The sequence below is a fragment of the Nannospalax galili genome, unplaced genomic scaffold (genome assembly GCF_000622305.1).
Source record: "Nannospalax galili isolate Female #2095 unplaced genomic scaffold, S.galili_v1.0 scaffold1129, whole genome shotgun sequence".
Taxonomy (NCBI): Eukaryota; Metazoa; Chordata; class Mammalia; order Rodentia; family Spalacidae; genus Nannospalax; species Nannospalax galili.
The window spans coordinates 950,713-974,350 of record NW_008359461.1 but is presented as its reverse complement, the minus strand read 5'-3'; the positions used below and the strand labels follow the sequence as shown (position 1 = coordinate 974,350).

Genomic DNA, 23,638 nt, shown 5'->3' with positions numbered 1-23,638 from the left:
TTGTGAGATTCCAGGCCACCCTGGTTCACATCAAGACTTCCAGATAGGCTGTGACTAGGGAGATGCTGTCAAAAGACAATCAGCAAAAAGATCAAAAAAAAAAAAAAAAAAAAAAAAAAAAAAAAGAAAGAAGAAAGAAAGAAAAGAAAAACAAACAAACCAGAGCCTCAGTAACCTTTGGAACACAGTGTCATATACAACACTTGTGTAACTGGAAACGTGGAAGGTGAAACACAATAATAAAATCATGACAAGTATTTTAATTTGGTGAAAACTGGAAGTTCATATTTGAATGAGCTCTACCTACTGTGAGAACCAGTCTTTAAGAGTATTTGCTTAGAAAGCATGCATCCTTATAATTTATTATTTATTTATTTATTTATTTATTTATTTATTTTTGAGACAGAATCTCATATACTCAGGCTGGCCTCAAACTCACAACACTCAACTTCTCTGATCCTCCTGCTTCTACCTCCTAAATTCTGGAATTACAGCCATGTGCCACCATAGCATTTTTTCCTTTTAAGAATTATATTTAGGGGGCTGGAGAGTTGGCTCAGGGATTAAGAGCACTGGTTGTTCTTGCAGAGGACCTGGGTTCAATTCCTAGTGCCCACATGGGCTAACAACTGTTGGTAACTCCAATTCCAGGGGATCTGACACCCTCTTCTGACCTCCAAGGGCACTGCATGACACAGGTGCACTTACACACAAGTAGGTACAACACTAATACACAGAAAATAAAATAAAAAATATTTAAAAAATTATATTTAGAGCTAGGCACAGTGGTGCATGCCTTTAATGCCAGGAGAGACAGGTGGATTTCTGTGAGATGGTGGCCAGCCTAGTCTACACTGTTAGCTCCAGGCAGACTGGGGCTACAGGGACAGCCTGTCTCTAAAACACCAAAAGTTCTTTTTTCTTTTTGTCTTTTTGAAGAAGGGTCTCCTTGTAGCCCCAGCTGTCCTGGAACTCACTATGTAGACCAGGCTTCCCCCTTCCCCTTAAAATAACCCCATTATTAGCCAGGCATGGTAGCACATGCCTTTAATCCCAGCACTCAGGAGGCAGAGGCAGGCATATCTTTGTGAGTTCAAGGCCAGCCTGGTCTACATAGTGAGTTCCAGGACAGCTGGGGCTACAAGGATACCCTGTCTCAAAAAGACCAAAAATAAAAACAAAAAAACCAAAAAAAACCACAATGAATTTTGACATTATAAAGACAGACAAAAGAAGGCAAGACTATGAACAAGCAGTGAGCCAAGTCTTATCGTGGGGTGAATTGAGGCTGGTAAGGGGCTTGTGGAGCGTGCAGAGGCTGGCTGTTTACTACCTAATATGGGTTAGATGATGAGGCCGCTGGACTGCTGTAGTTTTGCCTTATCAGCTTGGGAAAGAAGAGCAAATTCTGCACATTGCCTCCTTCAGGCTTTTGAATGGAAACACTTTAGCACTTCTTTCTTACTTTAGGGAACACAGTACCCTGTTATGGTCTGGATATGATCTGAATGTGCTCTCCAAGGTTCATGTCCTAGAGGCTTGGTTCCTGGTGTGGTAGAAGAGGTTGGGGAGTCTTTAAAGGTGGGACCTACTAGGTGGTTAGGTCAGTGGTAGCACTGTGAGTAAGTCCTCACAGGACTGGGCTGTTACAAAAAGAGCAAGACCGGCCCCTCCCATTTCTGTTTCCTGTCTCATCCTGTGGCCTCTTCCACATGCACCCTCAGCATTGGGCATCAGGAGGCCCTCACTGGAGCAGAGCAAAGACAGTACCAAGCTCTTGTACCTCCAGAAATGGCCTGACCCATTTTCTTTATTGTCTAGCTTCAGGTATTTTATTACAGCAAAGAGAAACAAACTAAGATATTTTGAAAAGCACAGAAGTAAACCCTCCATGGATCCTCTTGAGGAAGTATGTCAGAGAGCACTTCATGAAAAAAGAACATTTCCTTTTGGGATATATTATGTAATTCTAAGACTGTCAGAGGCAGTTTGCCAAGAGGCTCATCCCCCTCTAGCCTTCAGGTTGTCAGTATTTGGGCCAAATATGTGCAAGTGCTTATCCTGCATATTCCATTGCTTAATTAGAGGCCACAGGGCTTAACTGTCACTTGGGGGACACCTTGACCACGTCATGAAGAGCTGGCTAGGAATGTGGAGACTCAGATGACATGCAAACTCGTGGACTCCCCATCTGACCAGTCCTTTACAGAACCAGGCCACTTACTGCACAATTTCCTTTCTGCAGTTCTGTAAGGTGATGACGATTTAGACAGCATGACAAGGCAACATGAATGGGCTGTAGAGGGTGGACATCAGAATATCTTCATAGAGGAGCTTAAGGGCATCTAGAGATTTAATGTCTTATGCCATTGCAAGCAGAATGCAGAATGTTAGAATACTTAAGAGGCTAGGCTATTTATGGGTTTTAATAGTCTTTCTTGCACATCGTTTCCAAGCTGGCAACAGCAAAACCATGGCAACAGAAAATTCTTCCCTGCAGTGGAGTTTATGAATGCTTTTCTGTTTTCATGAGTCAACGCCTTATTTAATTTCCTGTACAGAAAACCAGTGAGATTACTGTAGACTGTAATACATATGTGCTAATCCAAAGACTCTCTCAAAGAAAACAGGCCTCAGGTGCCTATGGATAGACCTCTGATTAAACTGCCTCCATAGGCATGTGGCAGCAGTCAATATAAGGCACCCGAACAGACACCTGAGAGCTTAGTTCCTGCCTGATGGGAAGGAGGTGGATGACCCTGCAGGGCTCTGCACCGCACTTAAACAGACTGCTTCATTACTGGGCTTTAATCGACACATTTTATGAACCAAACTAACAAGCCCCCCGCCCCCCGTCCTTTTTTTTTTTTAAAGAATTCTGTAACAAGAGAGCAGGAGGAGACTGGGTAGAGGAAGACAACCAGTGAGAGCAGGAGAACAGGAGATGGTGAATGTGGACCAAGTACCATGGTAAGCAGTGTGAAAACATTCAAAAGAATAAGAAAAAAATCATCTGGGGAGATGGCTGAATTGGTAAAGTGCTTGCCATGAGGACCTGAGTTTGATTCTCTAGAACCCACATTAAAAAAAAAGCAGGTCATGGGACTGGAGAGATGGCTCAGAGGTTAAGAGCCCTGGTTGTTCATGGAGCTGGAGAGATGGCTCAGCGGTTAAGAGCACTGACTGCTCTTGCAGAGGACCCGGATTCGATTCCCAGCACCCACGTGGCAGCTACGAAGCGTCCTTAACTCCAGTTCCAGGGGAATCCAAAGCCCCCTTCTGACCTCCACAGCATTGCACGACACGGGTGCACTCACATACATGCAGGCAATATACTCATACACATTTGAAAAAAAAAAAAAGAGCCCTGGTTGTTCTTGCAGAAGACCTGGGTTTGAATCCCAGCACCCACATGGCAGCTAACGGCTGTCCGTAACTCCAGTCTGAGGGGATCCAACAGCATCTTCTGTCCTCTGCAGGCATTGCACAACACAGGTGCACTTAACCTACATGCAGGCAATACTCGCATACATATAAAATAAAAATAATAAAATATGAAAAAAAAAAGCAGGTCATGGTGGTTCATGCCTGTAATTCTAACACTGAGGAAGCAGAGATGAGACAGGTGGACCCTTGGGCTCACTGTCGGCCAGCTGGGCTTACTTGGCCAACTCCAGATCAACAAGAGATTCTGTCTCAAAGACAAGGTAGATACCTCTAGAGTAATAACACCCATGATGGACCTCTGTCTCTCCGCCACGTACACATATGTACACACACACACACACACACACATGCATATGCACACACACAGACACCAAAAAAAACATAATATAGGCAATAGAAACAAAGAACTCTTAAGTAGTAAAAGAAGGTAAGAACAGGGCCATGAGATGGCTCTGTGGGCAGAGATGTTCACTACCAGCCTAGTGACCTGAGTTTGATCCCCGGAACCCAGGTAAAGGTGGAAGAAGAGAACTGACTCCACATGCTCGCACTGTGCCATGTGTACCCTACACACATTACACACACATCATATTTTTTAAAAAATGGGCTGGAGAGATGGCTCAGAGGTTAAAAGCACTGTCTGCTCTTCAGGAGAACCTGGGTTCAATTCCCAGCACCCACATGGTGGCTAACAACCATCGGCAATTCTAGTTTGAGGGAATCTGACATCCTCTTCTGGTCTCCATGGGCACTGCATGACACCAGTGCATTTATATACATGCAGGCAATACACTTGTATACATAAAATAAAAACAAATAAATTAATTAAAAAAAAAAACATAAAGCCTGGAAGAGCGTGAGGACTACAAAGTAAATCAGTAACAGTACATTAGGGCTTAGAATCAGATAGTAAGTTTCTGGATTTTCAAGTCACCATAACACTGAGCTATGTGTGATGAAACATCTGCAATTCTATCCTAGAGCAATTCTGTGCGATGTGCATCTACTTCCCTACCCCATCCACCGCTCTGAAGCCATCACTGCATCACAATCCAGCCCAGCTGCTCTATTACGCTCTTCACTGGTTCTGGCCCTGCCCCTCCTGCCTGCTGTGCTCTCCTCTGTTCTCTGCAGTAAGTGGCGGTGCTATTTCATGGTTGATTTGGCAGATGCAATCCAAACTGCAGAAGGAGATCAGGCATGGTAGGAAGGTGTAAGCATGTCTTACTTTTGGTGTCGAGCTGTGCACGATACTTCTCAAATCCTTTCAGCCGAACTCGTTCTCCCAAGAGCTGAAGGAATTCCTCAAAGGCTGGGCCTGCCGATTCATTGTTGTACATCTCTTCCTCCGTGCTCTGGCCTGCTTTGCAGTACATGATGCCGACTTTCTGCTGATAGTTCAGCTGTGGAGACAGAAGATCCAGGATGTAATTATACACAGCTGAAGCTACCATTCAGCCCTAACAAGCCTTGTAGGGCACATGCCCAGCAAAGAGCCACCATCCTTCTCATAAAATTCTTGTTTTAATTCTTCTGTCTTGGATCCAAAAGCTTTACAGCGAGCAAACACCTATAATCCTCCCAAGCTGAGAAAACAGAGCATGGGGTAAATTGAGATTGCTTCTGTGCCACAATCATGCATCATCAGAGCAGATGGTAGGATTTCAGAAAGCACAAAGGAATGGCCTGACCACAATTGGCAATTACTTCTCAATGATCTCTTCCTTTATGAAATCGAAGCCTTAAACACTTAAAAGCAGAGTCTATTTAACAAAACATACCTCAGAATAAACTGTTTTAAACTAAAAAGCCCGTTAATACCCTAGTTTTTTAAAAATTAGAGTAGACTTGCCACCCAGCACCATTTGTCCAACATGTTAAGCTGCAAACCCATGACCAGCAATATACTAGAGAAACCTTTTTCAAACATTTTTCTCAAAGGCAAGAGCCTAGAAAGAGGAAGCAGACAGGGGCTTCCAGATGGCAAAACAGCCAGAGGCAAATATTCCTTCCGCAGTTGCACTTAAAGTGAAACATTCCAAAGATTTAAATGTGACAGAACAGTAATTAAAGTACCTAATCATCACAGAAAAGCCTAATCACCCTGTAAGCTACTTTTAAGATGATACTGGACTCTGAATAAGAAACAAACAAACCTGCAATTTAAAATATAGACACCCGGTCAGTTCTGAGCTCCAAATCCTACTTCCACAATGACATGCAGCCACTTATGTGTGACTTTTCATCTCGTGAAAAGAACAGGGAGACTGAAGATGTAGCTCGGTGGTGTCACTCAGGAGGCACTCTGGGTTCCACCCCCAGCATTGCATAAAAGCAGGCCCCAAATTCCTGAGTCCAAATAACTCTCCTGCTTTAGTCTCCTGAGTATCTGTGACTACAGGTGCATGCCACCATGCCTGGCAAGGGGAATTTTAATAATTAATGCCTGTTGAATCCCTGCTATCTGTCAAACACCATGTACATACAGTATCTAATATACACCTTAGCCCCAGAACAGCCTACAGGGTTGATCTGACATATCTGACAGATGAGCGAATAGAAGGTAAGTAGCCCAGAACACAAGGTCACAAACCAAAGTTCTACGGTAAAGACCCACTAAGTGTCACCAGGACTTAACCACCTGGTCCCATTATGCTTCTGTCATTGCACACGTAGGTCCAATTCTCAAGCTGAAAAATTTTTTAAAAACCGATTTAAGCAAACACACTTGACTGCAAAATTTGATAAAGGGGCTGACACCACAACTTTTAATTTGCTTTTCTTTGTATGAATATTCATATCTCCCTATGTATATTCATGTATTTGGCTGGGAAGTGTCGTCCCATATCCACTAAGAATATTAATATGTGGTACGTGTATTTTATTATCCTTCTGAATTCTAAAAGACATCCAGGCCCCTGCCATTTCACACTTAGAGTCTGTGGTCTCAGGCCACCTTTACCACCTAAGTCACACGGCTCTGAACAGTGCTGACACGGAAGAAAGTCTTTGCTTGCTTTCTTCTCTTCCACTCCTCCTGCCTAGGTGACCAGGAACGCTCAACAGCCATGCACAGGAGCTTGCTGCACAGACTTTGCTTAGCTGGATCTATTTCAACCACAAGTAAAGCCCCATGTCTCAAACTTGCAGGTGGCAAAATATACTGGTAATGGATTATGTTTTTTTTTTTTTTTTTTTAAAAAAAAAGTGCTACAGTGGCAAAAAGTCCCCTGGGAGAAGCTGGTCAAATAACCTGTGGTCTGGATGAAGACCCAGCTTTCCAGTTTTGCCAGATCACCTGATCACAGGACCGCCCCTAGGAAGGCAGGTTCACCTTAAGCCATGTTAAAGAAATGGGCTGAATACCTAGTGCCTTAATGAGGGCGAAGGTTTCCAGCCTGGAATCTCTACACATACTGCAGTTCTTGTGGATTAAGTCACAAGCAGACGTGGCTCTCCCTGAGTTTTGCCCGCTTGAATTCAGAAAAGCCTAATTTCTCCTTTCCTTCTTCATTCTCTTTTCTACCCACGCTTTCCAGAACGTACCAGCGTTTTGAGTTTCTTCACCTTTTTCTCTACAACGCCCTTCTCTTACCTGCCACGGGGTGGGCTAGTCGCCATGTGTGTCTCTGGCCTCCAGGGGCTCTAAAGCAGCACAGCTTCCTAGCTTTTTCCCTGCTCCCTCCCACTCACCTCCTCCAGGCTGCTGCTGAGCTATGGCTTACTGGCTCTGAGGACTTTTCCTTAAATTCTAATAAAGTTGTCCTAAGGCTTCCACTTGAGTCCATTCTTAACTTCTTTTATTAAGGAGACTAAGGACCCTCTTGGGGGGACCACGTTCTCCCCTTCTCGATAGCATTTGAGTTGACAGTATCACTACTTCACTTAACTGATCACAGGAACACATCCACATATGGGAGTTTTTTTGTATATCACACTTAGGAAACGATATATCAATGTAAAGCCTGCTTCACAGCCCTGACCCTGCACCCCTTCTTCAGTCAGCTATTTCTACTGACTGAATGTGGCTAATGCTCAGAGGTAAACCCCACAGGCTTCAGAATTGAGCTGAGTGTACTAGAACATCTTTGAGGAACAGCAGGCTCTCTGTCCATTACAAAGGCAGTCCTTAACACAACCAGCTCCTGGGGCCAGGCTTGAGTGGCACCCCCATGCCCACCCTGCACGGAGAACCAGCAAAGAGGTAAGCGGTCTGGAGATGCTGGAGCTTTAGTCATCCCGTTCAGTGGACAGCATTTTACACACTGGGTTCATGGGCACTTTGAGAAAACTTCTGAAAGGCATAGGATTTCACTGCAAGATTCCAAAGGATTCATTTCTCTCTATGAAAAGAGTTCACTGTGGAAGAAGATAAGTATGAACTCCTCCCACAAGCACCAGACAGGCAGACTCCAGGGACAAGACACAATGTGTCCCTTCTCCCCATTTCTTAGGCCCTGGTCAGCCCCACCTGCAGACAAGGAACCAGTCTCTCTGGTTTGAAAGGAACACTGCTTTAAGAGGATTAGGAAATTCACTAGATTGTCACATTTTCTTAGGCTTGAAACTGTGCCAGATGTTGCCTGCTCTACTCTCCAAGCTGACAATATGACTATATTCTTGATTGCTGCTCCAATGAAGCAATCAAATATAGGTGGCATTCTCTGAACTTGGGCTCCTTGGATGCTTAACTAGTGACCATGCTTCCTGCCAGGAGACGAGGAGCTGTGCAGGTGCAGCTAGTATGCACATGTGAAGAACACTCCAGAAGAGGCCAGAGGTGCCTGGGTCAGTGTCAGTGTCAATGGCTGGGGCTTGGGGTTGCTATCAGATTAATGAAATGGAGTTTTCTTGCATTTCCCACAGAATCAAAGAAAAACAGTGTGAAGATGTCAAAAGTTTTGAAACAGGGATGTTCAGTCAGTCAAGTCTGCTCAAATATCCTCAAATCTAGAAAACCCTCTAAAACCTGAACCGCTTTCAGTTCCAGGCATTGTAGTGAAGCTGTATGACCTGCTCACACGCTCTTGCATCCCTTGAAAGAAGGCTTAGCCAGTGACAGCCCTGGTGCAGCAGAATTTGATCTCAGTAACAAGAAGCCAGGCTCTCTCGGGCTTCTCTCAAGAAGTCTTGCATTTCATCCCATCTTCTCCACGAAGTGCCACAGTGACACGGGAGTGACCAACTGCATGAGGACAAGCCCATCTTTACAAAAGCTTTAGCATTAAATGTTTAATCTAGAAATCTAGGAGGTATGAAATACAGTTCTTTCACAAAGCACAGAATGTGAAGGCCAGGGTGTCCCAGACTCTTCTGCCTTTTCCCTGATGTCGGTCGGCCCTGAGGGCTGCAGCACATAGCACACCAGCAGTACCAAACTCTACCACCTTCACTGTGTTCTTTCTTGCTGCTATGCACTCACCCACCAGAAGCCAAAAGCAGCAGCAGCAACAAAAACATCTCCAGCTAAGAGTCTCCTCGATGAAGCTACTGATGATGACCGTCACTGCTGGATGGGGGCTTTGGATGTTTCTAATCCTCAGGATTCACTGACAGCATTCACTTTGGTTTGGTTTCACTGAAAAGAACTTTCTCAAATTCTTTCTAAAGTAAGTCTCTTTACTGTCCTCCAAAAAAGGATGGCAAAGGATGGAAAAAATCAGCACTGAATACAAGAAAAGTCAGCTGCCCTCACTGGGAAGTACAAACAAAAGCCCAATGCTTTTAAAACAAAACATATGGGTATTGGATAAGAAAGGGTTTCTTTTTTTCACACATAATTTCAAAATTATATACATCTGCATAAATTATGTGCTAATTTAATTTTATCTTTGGCACAATGTAAACAAAATATTCTACATACACATAATCTAATCTTATTCTATGATGTGTTGTGAAAAATCTCTCTAAAAATAAAAACCTTCATTTGGAGTATTAAGTTGATAATAAATACACCTAACTTGACTAAGGTGAATTTCAATTACACAGGAAAAAAAATATTCATTACCACATAATCTGCAATAGAAAAAGACTGCAATCAACTCAAATGGTCTTCAACAAACAAACTAATGTTATCAATTCATCAGAGGTAGAGTACTACAAAGAAGTATTACGCAGCAATAACAATGATGGAACCTTTCCATGTACTAACAGACAAATTTATAAAACATGTTATTAAGTGAAACAGGAAGTGTCTACAGAGGCAAATAGAGAAATCAAACTCCATATGTGTATTTGGTAGTATCTGGATCAGGAAACAAAAATACTGCACACGGGAAGGAGAGAAGGCTCAGGGGTTAAGAGCACTGGCTACTCTTCCACAGGGCTTGGGTTCCGTTCCCAGCACCCAAATGATGGCTATCACTGTTAACTCCAGTTCCAGGTGATGCAATGCCCTCTTCTGGCCTCTGTGGGTATTGCATGCATGTGGAACACATACATGTAGGCAAATACTCATATACAGGCCAAAAAAGAAAAAAGGAAAAAAAAAAAGAAAACTGCACACAAGGAACACAGGAAAGTGCCAATAATGAATGAGTAGAGAAAGGGTAACAGGAAAACAATAGAAATAAGATTCTTCCACATAAACATTGCTGTGTTATCTGGATCTGGGACCATCTGAAGATGTGACCTACTTGAATCCTATGAGAAAGAAACTTTCATTTTTTATTTTAAAACTGAATTCAGAAGACAACTCATCATTTAAAGTCAAGCAGAGCAGTCTGCCCAGCCAGTCATTCTGTCTTTTCAGACTGTGGCCAGAGTCCCCATTGCATGCAGCTCTTAATCTCGCTGTGCTACCTCACTGCAAATTGTTGTCTTGCCAAAAGCAACTTGTCTCCCAATGCTAATGCCATCAGTCACATTAATCACAGGGGTTTCTCAGTGGGAAGATCCCCATCCTATCATCCAATCCAGCCCCAGTCAGGCAAAATATGGATGGACTAGCACAGAATAGTCAGCTGTATGGCACTGCCTTCCTCCCCTACCCTGACAGGTGTATTTCCTTCCAGAGAATGTATATAGGGGTCTGGGAGCCACCTGGAACACTATAGTACTATCTGAACTTTAAACATGTATCAGCTGCAACCATCATCTAAGAAGAGGTTTAAATTCTACAAATGTAATTGTTCTGTCAAAAAAGTTATCATTCACAGAAAATTTGTTTTAGAAAGAATGTTTCCCCTATGGATCTTTTTTCAAAACAGGCTGCCTGAATCAAAGAAGAAAGTGGCTGGTCAAACTCATTTAGCCTCACTGTGGCAATGAACAGGTGACATAGCAGAGACGTTCATTCACGTCCTTAATCAAAGGATCAGTACTATCCATTACCAAACGAACGCTGCCTCCCCTATACTCAGTCTCAATAGACTACAGGTCTACAGTAAATGACTACTTTTTCCTCTTTCACTTTAACAACCTGAGAAGGAATTTTTTTTAAGCTGAGAAACAAATACTTTCATTCTGATGCTTTACACAAGCCAATAAATAGCCTCTGAAGCGTCAGTAAGTCATCTGATTTGCAGTTTGAGCAAACTCATTTATGGGTGGTGGGTATTTTGTGGTGATTATAGTATTTTGAAAAATGAAGCTTGCCTTCTAAAGGTTTGAGCCAGCTAAGACATTTCTGTTGTGACTTTACTGGTTGAAACTTTTTGTGTTTTTTTTTTTTTTTTTTTTTGAGAGAGAGGGTCTCATTTTTGGTATATTTTTAATGAATATCTAAAAAATGTATACTCATTTAGGGAGTCACTACTGTGTACATGAAACGTGACATTTCCTAACGAAAGCAGGATCACCAATTCTCTCTACTGCAAACTAGCAAGTATGCTTAAATATTTATAAACTGGCCTGTTCTGCTTTGGTTGGTCTGGCTTGTTGCACTTCCTAGTGGACACTGGTGCCTGCAGCATTAAGACCTGGAATCATCATTCCAGTTTCCTCCCCACTCAGGAGCAGAAGGGAGATGGAGGTGTAGCACAGTGCATAGGAGTGTGGGCTATGATCTGTGTGCCTGGATTTAAGATCAGCCTCTACAGAGCCCAAGTCTGCCTCAGTGCACCTGTCTGAATAAAACTGGTACCTACATTAAAGAATTCTGAAGATTAATTAAAATAATTCATGTAAATTACTTACACAGTACCTGGCTTAGTCACTGCTCAATCAAAGTTTTCTAGTTTTACTCCCCTCTTTCCCAAACCTGCTCGGCGAGCCTGCTTGCTGCTCCATGAATACGCTGCCTTTTCCCCTCTGTTTGTTGTTCTTACTAACTTGGGTCTAGAACACCCTATCACTCTCTTCGCCGCCAAGGTGCAGCTCATTCTGATCCTGGCAGCCAGTCATGACTCATGCCTTTTGGTCTGCATCTGCACGGTTCTCTGTTTACAAGTATCTTGTTATGCTCATTATATTAAGCCTGACATCCGTTAGAGTAATTTATGACCTTATCTCCTTCATGGGCTGTATCTTCCTGACCTATTTATACAGTATTTATCAATCTGCAGGAGTGGTGTGTATCCACAGTGCTTACTTGTAGACGCCCAGTATTTTAACAGGAGCGCTCTCATAGGAGTTTTACGAAGACTGAGATAATGCATGTTAAAGGTAATCAGCAGTTATTGTATAATGATCATCAATGACAGTCAATATTCCTTAACTCTTTCTCAAGTGCCCAGCATTGTATCAAGTGTTACATATGGCTGAATTCCTTAACATAGGGCTTAGCATGACAATCTCTCATTCCTCTTACAAAAAGTAGATGAGATACAGGTGGTTTTCAATAACTGCTTAAGAAAAAAAAACTGATACGGAGGATTTAAAAGTAACTGAATTGGCCATACAATTTAAAAGTCACCAAACAGAGGGGCTGGAGAGATGGCTCAGCAGTTAAAAGCACTGAATGCTCTTGCAGAGGACCCGGGTTCAATTCCCAGCACCCACATGGCAGCTACAAACTGTCCTTAATCAGCCATGTCTCCAGCCTAATAAATAAAATACTTTTAAAAATAATAAAATAACAGATTAAAAAAAAAGTCACCAAATAGAAAATAAAATTTCTAGTATTTCACAGTTTAAGGATGGAAGTCATTCAAGACAAGAAAATAAAGGAAAACTGCAAGCCTTAAAAACAGGTAGTATTAACCGGGTGTGGTGGCACTCACCTTTAATTCTAGCACTTCGGAGGTAGAGGCAGATCTCTGTGAGTTTCAGACCAGCCTGGTCTACACCTCAAGTTCCAGGCCAGCTGGGGCTACAGGGAGACCCTGTCTCTAAAAGACCAATAACAATAATAATAACAAAATTTTTAAAATTTAAAGTGAGATTTCAAAGTTCCTTTGAATAATTCCAGTTTCCTGGTATCACACTAAAAATATCTTTAAGGGTATATAAAAAGCTGAATTTTTAAACACTGACAATACAGATAGAAAACAGAAATGCTCTGTAATGATTCATGTGGTACACACTGCTTGTATGCATTTCTTTTTAAAATAGGAAACTGTAAAAGCACCAAAATAATTAGTTTTTCAAAACGGCTCCAAGGCATTAATGGAATTTCCTGCCCCAAACAGTACTCCTGTGTAAAGTGGGCCCACCATCCAGCATGTACCCATGGGATCCCGGCTTGGAACGCTACACATGAAGATAAAAAGACAGAAGTGGTCAACATTGAGTCCAGCATCAAGCTCATACATGGCACAGCGTCATGCTTTCAGTTGCTAAAGGTTACTGCCTGGTTAAAATTACTGCCTAGAGGAAAACCCTTTTTCATGGGAACACATATTTAAGGCACATTTTTTCCCAAAATAAAACTGGGGAGACCCACCACTGCCAAATTTTAATGCTTAATTAAAGAAAACAGTGACCATATATCATGATTAATAATTTATGAAAAAAGACATTTTAATAACCAAGAACAGGAAGATGATCATTATAGAATGGGCAATCCTATGCATTAAATAAATTTAACTGAGTTAAACTCATTATGGAAATCCCATTTTGTTTCCTGTGTTGGAAGGGCCATAAAATGTTCATCATAGATCAGCACCATCTGCGGCCCAACACTACGCAGTCACTAAGAGAACATAAAATGTGCCAGACATCCCATAGAAATCTACAACTGGAGCATCCTTTTATGTTTTGAAGAAGGGGAATAATAATAAAACACCTTCTTTATATGAAGTAATATCTTCTAATATAGATTTAGAATGTTAAGTATACGACTACATTACTAATGCCAAGTAGGTTTATTCTCCTGGGTAAGCACAGTAATTGAAATGACTGAACCAATAAACCTGAACCTCATCGTCATGGTATTTCTCCTCATTTATTAATGTCCAGAATACATGCTGGAAAACAGTCCTCAGAACGAGCAAGTCCATGAAGCAGGTCTATTCTGAAGGGGGGGGGTCTTTTTGAGACAGGGTCTCCCTGTAGCCCCAGCTGTCCTGGAACTATGTAGACCAGGCTGGCCTTGAACTCACAGAGATCCGCCTGCCTCTGCCTCCGGAGTGCTAGGATTAAAGGTGTGCGCCACCACGCCTGGCAAAATTAAGAGTTTTTATTTAAGGAAATGCAATTATAATTTGTTCATAAAATGATACTCAATACCTGGGCTAATTTTACAAGTTGAGGAACTTTTGAAATGCAATGTCCAGACTACTTTTACCAACTGCTAGGGTGCAATATGGCTAAAGCATTAGAAGAAACAGTTAAAAGTAGGATCGTGGAAGTATAGTGTCTACCAAATAAACCCTGATGCCAAAATTACTCTAAGCACACTATGGCCATCACTTTTTGGTTGGTGGCGGTTTCAAATTACAGTTTCTTCTTTCATTCTAGAGCCACTATTCCACTGACCTCAGCACTTGGTGCATTTTGACCAAATGACATCATATTTAGGGATAAGAGGTGTGGAAGCAGGAGATCTTGAGCATTTTAATTACGTTACTGATTCAAAGTCAAAATTCTAAAATTTTAGACTTAAAAATCTTGGGTAAAGTACATCCTTGGTAGTACTAAAATCAGACTTTTAGAAACCTAAGCTGTATGCTATGGTGTAATGGCTAATAGCACAGGATTGGAGTCAGGTGACTGCTGTGTTTGAATCCTGGTTCCATGACTTATAAAATAACAGTGACACTGGCTATATAATCTGTGTGCCCCAGATTTCTTGTCTTTGAAATGGGGATATAGTAATAGCACTATTCTTTTAAGGTTAGAAGATTAAATGGAGCAACATATTTAAAATACCTAGAACAGAACCTGGTGAATACATTCATTAGTGTTAGTAATTAACAGCTACTATTTAATTACTTCTAATATAATAATATTATGCTTACTATTACTGTTATTACAGCTATAACTTTTTCCAAGAGTCTCAGAAATCTACTGCATGTGTGGGAGACTATCAAAACAGACTATCAAAAGACTATACTTAAAAAATTTTATCTACTAGCTCTGCCATGAGAATTTTATCAGATGTGAAATGTTCAGAGACCCATGAATAATCACGAAGAGAGTACCCTTCACAAAAAAATGGCATAGTTCCCCCCCATCTCAGAAGAAACATCAAAGCCCACATTCTGGAAGTCCAGCAGGAACCTGAGCAGCGAGAATGGGATCCTGGGTCACACTTACCCCTTGCTCATCGAGCTTCATGAGCTGCTCGGTGACTTTGGGTGTGTTGAAGGCCAGTCGCAGGCACTGGACATTGAGCTCAGGGATCACATGCTCCAGCACCTCTTTCAGAGGCAGCCCTCTGGCTGTCGAGTGCTTGGCTGTGGAGGGAATAGCATCTTCCAGGACGGACCCTCTCAGGGTCATGAGCTGCAAGAGAGACAGGTGTTATGGTGAAGTCTTGCTGGGTATAAAAGGCTGAATGTGTCACAGGAACCGAAGGCCTAAACAGTAGCTCTGTCCCAAGCTGAGGAATGGCTGGTGATTGGTCAAGTCAGCAGGGATAATGAGTGAGAGAAGTGATAAGATACTTAATGTATAAAATTGAGGCCAATAATTTCAAGAATCTGCCTCCCTCACATAACTTCAGAAGATTATAGTATTGAGACATTCATGTAAGTGTCAAAAGAGCCTTCTCTTAAAGAGATACATAGGGTCATGGTCTCTGTATCCCTGTACAACGAAGGAAGCATCCTAGAGAGACATCGGAAGAATACTTAGAATTTAGACAGTACACCTCTTTAAAAGGTAGGAGAGAGGATAACACGCATTCCTTAACATGTAGCTGACATGTGCAAGCTGCTACTGTCTTGTAACAGAGCAATGACTGCAATCCAGCAGCTCAGTCAACAGCACTGGAAATTACTTCCCATTATGATCCAATACAAGGTCAAGCAAAGACATTCTCTCTGTAATGAGTTGTTGGAGAAAAGTAAACCCAGGCATGAGGCCTAGAGCCGATTTCCATTAACTACATATGCTATAAAGTATTCTACAATATGATAGCTTATTTAATAGAGCACATGTTTGGGGATGTAAGTGCTGAAACACACACATGTAATCTAGGGATGACTGTTCACGAAGAAAACAAGAGGGCATGTCCCAAGATAAGCCAAAGATAGGGAAGGCATGAGAGAACGTAAGTGGGAAAGGACAATGGCTATCGCTGAGCCTTAATACAACTGGGAGGCAGGGCGATGGAGCAGGGAGGTGTGGTAGAAGGCCCTGCACCTGAGGGAGGGCTTTGCACCTCCTGGCTCCATTGCACAGTCTCAAAGGTGTTCAGGTGGAATGACAGTGCACGCTGGGAGAAATTAAGCTGATAAATAAGTTAAATGTGAGAAGAAATGGGAGGTTTTGCAAATGCCAGGCAAATACTCTACCACTGCACTATACTCCTAGCCCTGCAAAGAGACTATTTTAGTCACTAGATACATACTAAGAGCAAATAATAAAAGTCTCTATCTTCATGGGGCCTATATTCTGGTGGAAGAAGCAAAACAAAAATATGTACAATGTTATGTAAGACAGTTATAAGTGTTAACAGAAATGCATGAACTAGGACATGAAAGGGGAAGAAAGCAGAAATTTTAGATCCAGTAGCCAGAGAAGTATGCTGCAATTTATGAGTAAAGGTCAGAGGCAAAGAGAGTGCTGGAATCTGGGGGAGGCCACCACCCAAGAGGAACACAAGAGCACTCCAGTACTGAGGCAGAGGTGTCCTAGGGTAGCCCAGAAGGAAGAAGCCAGAGGCAGGAGAACTGCAAGGGATGAGGGTGGAGAGGACTAAGCAGGTACACTAGGTCATTAGGAAGACGCTAACAGATTTTGAAGGAGAAGCAAGGAGACCTGGATTACAATTCACAGAGATTTCCTGCTGGGTTGAAAAGATGTGAGACCAGGCCTGGCCTTGGGGACAGAAGTGGCTGCATTCTAGACATAGTGTGTTGTGAAAACAAGATGAGGGGAAGGGGAGAAGGGGAGTCAAATGTAACTTCGGGAATTCTGACCCAAACAGCACCGTAGAAGTAGCCAGGAGCTAACATTTTTAATTTGAATCTAAGTAACATGTAGAATAGTTTTCTGAACAACAATCTGACATGGACTTTTCAACTAAAGGCCAAGGGAAAGAACTCAAGAGACAGACTTGCTTGAGTAGGCCAGGAGGAAGAGGACCAAACTTGTGGCCACAGAACAGGAGGGAGGGCAAGCAGAGCACATAGGTAGAGACAGGGCAGGAAGGAAAAGGCTGGGGGCTCATAGAGCACAGTGTAGAAGTTACCCCCAGACAGCAAGGGGGGCAGTACAGACAGACACAGTCAGGATAAGGTCTCAGAAGTAAGGGCTCAAGGAGGAAAACACCTCAGCTCAACATACAGGATCAGGATAAATGAATAAAAAGCCATACAGAAAAGGAAAGGCATAATGGGGGGGGGGGCGCCGAAGAAAAACACACTTGGAAATAAGGCAAGGGTGGTTCACAGACATCTGGTAGATCTGAAGCTGGGAGCAGGGCTGCTGTGTACGCCTCCCAACACAGAACCCAAACTGCAGGTGCATGCCCAACAGAGAGCAAGGATCCATGACTGGACCCAGCTCCAAGAAAAGCTAGAGAACACAGGCCGGCTCTTCACTCCTCCCTGGCCACTACAAACAACACATTAGATAGTTAAAGCCTTGCTTTAAAAACCCTATTTTCAACTTCCCCAGAGTTCAAGCTCAGGCACAGTTAGAAAGTGATGCCAACCCCCGAAAGTTGCCTTGAATTCAATGAGGGAAATGAAGCCGAATGTTCCATTTAAACTAATTCCAAAACCATTATTTTCTTGGTACCTCAGGGGTATTAGGCACTGATACATAAGAACAACCCTAAAGTGAATTAGGAGCTGAGGCAATACATTGATAACAAATAATTATACATATGCTTAGAAAGAAAACAAAAAGAACCTCCAAATTATTCACAAGGCTCTTTTAAAAAATGCTTTGTAGGCTATTTAAAAACAAAACAAAACAAAAAAACTTGAGCTTCATCTTAAAATAAAACTCCATGTATTCAGACTCTTAAAGAGCTCTGGGAGGGCCAGTAAGATGGCTCAGAGGGAAAAGGCACTTGTTGCCAGGCCTGACAACTTGCGTTTGATCCCTAGAACCTACACGGTGGAAGGAGAAACCCAACACCTGCGAGTTGTCCTCTGACATCCACCTGGACCCACATGTGTGAGCACACATGATATAAAATTAGATGAATAAATATACTAAAAATATTTAAAGAGCTCAGAAAGCCTGCTTCACTCATTAATAGATCACTTTCTGGTTCAAATAATCTGTGTTCTAGGCCTCAGGGAATATGCCAAGTCTCAGGCGGTTCTCTCTCATCCCTGAGTACTCTGGCTCCTCTGGATGGCTGAGTGCTTTTCAGCTGTTCAAGTAGGATGGGTTATATATATCTCATTGTGAATCTAACGGCTCCAGTTTTCTCTGGACCTATCTTTCTCTGAATTGAAACTCTGTTCCTTTACTACATCCACCCAGGGATAGATTGAAACAACTAGATAGAGCTAACCAACCGTGCTCACCTGCATGACCAGAATGAACAGAGGAGCTTTGTTTTGTGTGCAAGTGGTACACATGAGTGGATGAGGCCAGAGGACAATCCCAGGTGTCATTCAAGTGCCATCCACTGCGTTTTAAAGGCAGGGTCTCTCACTGGCCTAGAAGCTGCCATGTAGACTAGTCTGTCTACTCAGTAAGCTCCAGGATCTGCCTATCTCTGGCTCCTCAGTGCTGCGCCTGCAAGCACATGTCACCATGCTGGGCCTTTTACACTCGCGTGCTATGACCTGAACTCAGGTGGTAGCAAGCATTTTATCAACTGAGCTATCTCCCCAGCCCTGAGCCGCCTTTGTTCCAAAGACATGAAGATGTGAGACCACAGCTACCATATACCATACGCTCCTCAAATGAATGCCTCCACCACTGCTTCTACTTGTTTCCCTCCTTCAATTCAGTCACAAATCTCCCCCCACTTGCAACTTACCTCACTAGTTCTAAAAATTATTCTGTAGTTGTATGGAGATCCATTTTCTTTCATTTCTTCTGGTTTTTCCCTTCGAATGCTCACAGCCACAGGACCCAGATTCTCATCAGCCCCAAAATAGTTCCAGTGTTCTTAGGTAAAATAAAATAAAACAGAATTAGAAAACATATCTAACACTGGAAAACACCATTCAAGATCACCCCTTAGAAATTATCAATAAGATGTACGCATGTTTAACATCCTTCACTGGCTTATAAAAACAAAGGCTGTACAGAGCTCATCCTGAAGAAGACAGCGCCAAGCAGAGAGGGCACATGAGGATTTATTTTGCTACAACTCACTACTCAAGTTCTTGGGAGTCTGTGTTTTCTTCCTATATGTCACCATTTTAATAGATTACATTATGTATGTTCCCTGTGTTAAGGCTTTTTAGAATTTATTTAGAAAAATGCCAAACCTATTGAGAATAGAGTTGGAAGAGAGGGATTTCTCTCAGGTTAAAATGATGTCCCTATGCCAGAGAGAAGAGCCATTGGGCCGTCCTGTGCTCCAGGGCAGCCTATGCCAGGTAGAGGAACAGGCTTCACAGGGCCACAGGGAGGCCAGAGTCTGCGTCCAGGCTTCTTAGCCTTACCAATGGTTCCCATGGAATAAGCACAATTGGTGTCTGGGCAGAACCTGGAGGGTACAGTGGGTACTGGAAAAATAGGCATTTCCTAGCTAACCAGTGACCAGGTATGGTGAAGCAGGGGCTCAGTGTTCTCACTACTCAACCCTTAGCGTGGCCTTGGGTGGGTGGGGGTAGGAGTAAGGCAAAATCTTCCAATGAGTGTATGAAACGTAACATACTCCTGACAAGAGAGAAGGTGGAGGTCAGAATGAAGTTAACTGGGAGCGAGGGATGCAGTTCTGTGGTCAAGTAAGTGCCTCACAGGCATGAGGTCCTGGATTCAATTCCCAGCACTGAAAAGAATTGATTTATAGAAAAATGATAAACTGAAACTGGGCACTTAATATACAGTTATTTAAAAATTAAAACTGTTGATATGCACATGAGATGGTCACAGATGAGGAAATCCATACAACATGAAAATGTGACAAGGAAGAGTAGATAACTTTTTTGAGTCCCCCAAACATTTCCTTTGCATTGTTCTATGTCATTGACATGTGACATGACTACATAATCAAGCTGTGACATGGTACATTATTGGTGTACAAAATACATAAATATTTGAAAATGTTACTTCCATACAAAATATGTATTTGAAAATCCATGAGAATAATAAATAATTTAGCATATCTAGTCATATGGTTTGAAAATTTAGGTAATACATTTGAAAATATTTTGCAGACACTAAAGTACAATTTCATAAGATAGAATCATATACATTGCAGGCTCTAAGAATATTATAATCCATGGAAATTCAAAATAAGAAAAGACACGATGGGAATACAGGCAACAAACATTTCATATATGGACAACTGAGAAACAATCCACTGCTACAAAACTCATGTACAAACACTCATGTACACCCTCAAAGCACAGCACATGAGAATCACACTCAGTTTATTTCCTCTTACTTTGCACATAATTCTAACAAGCTTGGTTGTCTGGTCTTCCAGCCCACAGCTTTATTTCAGAGGTGTGATATCCCCGATGTTGACAAAGTCCTGGGTGTAGGGCTGATAGAAACTTGCATGCAGACAGCAATGTGATAGAACAACTGACGACAAGGAAGAAAACAGAAAGGGGGAGACAGAAATAGTATAAAAAAGCGGACAGGAACTTAAAGGAAAACAAGACGGCAGTCTGGGACCATTTACTGAAGGAGCAACAAGTTTCAGCTGACACACTTCAACACCCCTCGGCAGGTATTTAATATCACAGCACAAAACAATAGTGGATGTGTCAGAGGGGAGTGAGCCACACCCCCTGTATCTCCTTCCCTGCTACATTAAGCGGTCAGACAAAACCAGACTCTAGGTCACATATACCCCTCAGATCTCAGTGGACTACTACTCCAGCTGCTGGAAAAATTCACAAAGACATGCTGCTCTCAATTCATCATCAATAACCTCAGTTTGTCCATGGGAACCTCCCGTGGTCACTCACTCTCTGCTTCTGCAGAGTTACTGTTTCAAACATGTCCTGTTCTCCAACTCCCCTTTACCTCTTCAGTAACAATGCTATAAAGATGAAAAAAGGCAACCAGGCAGCATTTCAGGAGCAAACTTCCTCCCCTCTACCATGGCACAAACTGACCTGCCGCCAGCCTTGGCTTCCTTCCCCTACAGCCCAAAGCCCCAGCTTCCTCCACCCTGGCCTCAGCTCACTCCACCCTTCCAGGAATGCAGGTGCCTCCATCACCACCTCTTCAACTTCCTCTGCTTCCCCTCTAGCTGCTCTTTCCCGGCGCTGCATCTTTTATGCGCTATTTATCTTCGCCTCTATCATCCTGTACAACTAAACCATTGCCTCCTTTTGCTTTTTTCCACAGGAAAGTCGCAGGGGCTGTTTAATCCTTCACTTTAGATCCTTATACTCTCACAAGTGAGATCAAACAGTACTTTTGTTCTTTGTTCAAACTTTGTAACATCTAGTATAGGCTATCTTTTTTATTTCTAGAACATTCTTACTTCCTGTTTCTATGGCATCACCCACTTCTGACTGTCTTATCATTCTGGATGCTTTTGCTTAGTTTTACTTCTTATTCATGATTATTTCATCCATTCTCAGAATTTCAACCATCAACACTATGTTGGCAGTGCTCAAAAGTCTAAATGCGACTTTAGACCTCGCTCAGCCGTCCATCTCGACACCTCCCCAGAGGAACCCGGTCTGCACCAGGTCTGTGCCACAAGCATCAACGAAAGTGAACTCTTATTTCCCATGCTCAAGACTCCTTCCTGCTCTTTCAGAAACTGCTGCCACATTCACCCAGGTACCCAGATGAGACCTGGCCATGCCCCTGAGTGCCAGTCCCTCAGTATCTCACAACTCTGCAGGCCCTTTGACTCTCCCTAGTGCTTACCCTATTCATGATCTGCCTGTGTGTTTGGAATAACTGATTTGCTTTTATCTGACTTGTTTATTCCTTTTAAAATACATACCTGACTGACCATCATGAAGCTTTAAATCCACTCATGGGTTCTCTAAGGGCTTGGATATTTTCCAAGTCACCTGTCTGTGAGCCATCCTTAAGCCAGACCTTCCTCACCTGCAGACCAACTAAACTGAACTTCAGCTGTACATACGCACTGTGTTCTTTCTCATTTAAAAAAACAAAAAGCCTGTTCGAAACATTCTTCCCATAGCCACTCTTCACTAAGTCCTCTCATCTTTTGGGCCCATCCAGTGCTCCTTGACATCTTCTAAATGAAGAACTCAAACCTGGAGCATACTGGAAACGTTAACATAGCAACACCAATACTTTATTTAAAAATGTTATGAATTCCCAACAGATCAGCAAAACCAAACATTTAATCTCAAAAACTTTAGGAACATTATGAAACAAAAAATACAAGTTTAAACAATCATTTTAGTATTACTAACTGGCAGATAAAAGCATCATTTAAAAAATAAACTAAACCTTATATAAAACTATAATAAAATTAAAGGCTAAAAATGAAAAAAATATTATATATAATGATCATTTTAACTTTTTTGTGTCCGTACCAAAATCTGACTGCATATTTTGACTTTTTTTTTTTTTCTCAGCTATTAACGATTATTCCTGGGTTGGGCAAGTGGTAATGTGTAAACTGTAAACCAAGTTCCAATACATTCTTCAGACTCTACCTTCAAACAAACCCATCTGTTTGATAATGCTGGATAGATCCTCTTGAACTTACGTGCCTCTTTGTGCAGACACATAATTTTTTTTTATAATGAAAAAAGGATTCTAGTTAATTTTTCCACTGCAGCACCTCAGTCAGTCTTCATTTGTGTCAGTTCCACCGGTGTAGATGGAGGCTCTGGTCTTGTTCCCTCTGTAACACTGGCTCTACCATGATTGGACTCTGCTTGCTCAAAAAGCCTCACCTTGAGTAAGAAGTATTCTGCAATAAACACTGCCAGTTGGTACACAGATTCCTTTTCTGTTTATAGAATTATAGAGACATAAATAAACTCTTTCTACACATGAACACAAGTTCATGCAATTCAAAATCCTATTGCAATGTATCACCTCTGAGAGAAGAGTTTAGTTCAGCAAGGCACTACTGTAAACTGAACTTTTGAGTTTTAAGTTTTTGATTTCAATGTGAATGAGTCAGATTTGACTCCTGTCTGTCCTCCCACATCACTGGAATATAGTGCCTTCCTCTCAGTGTCCTGGCCTCTGGAAGCTGTTTTTATACTTGATCCAGGATACATACATAATAATATCAATTTAAAATATTTTTTTCACCTCTACCAGCCATCTACCTCCATTCTTCACTAATACAGATAGGGAGCTTTTCAGCCTGATCCACAGTTGGGTCTGCCTTCCTTTAGGGGTAGAAAAATGAGAGGAAACAGGGACAAGGCAGGACTGTGGTGAGAGAATTCAGGGTGAGGAAATCAAAGGAAGAAAAGAGGAAGGACAGGGAGCTGACGACTTGAGGAGAGTGAAAGGCCACTGGTGGATGTATTAAAACACGGGCATTACATCACCAAATATAGTAGTATTGTAGGACCACTATGACAGAATTTAAAAA

The 23,638-nt window shown here is 42.2% G+C and overlaps 1 protein-coding gene across 11 annotated transcripts in view; it reads right to left on the bottom strand.

The window, feature by feature from the left end:
• Positions 1-23,638, bottom strand: part of Sipa1l1 (signal induced proliferation associated 1 like 1) — a 315,687-nt gene that overhangs the window by 77,994 nt on the left and 214,055 nt on the right. For all 11 annotated transcript variants that reach the window (XM_029558705.1, XM_008823218.3, XM_029558713.1 and 8 more), the window contains 3 exons: positions 18,941-19,071; positions 15,085-15,273; positions 4,676-4,850 (listed from right to left, as the gene is read on the bottom strand). In XM_029558705.1, coding sequence (XP_029414565.1) covers positions 4,676-4,850; positions 15,085-15,273; positions 18,941-19,071 — 495 coding nt within the window. The remainder of the gene's footprint in view (positions 1-4,675; positions 4,851-15,084; positions 15,274-18,940; positions 19,072-23,638) is intronic.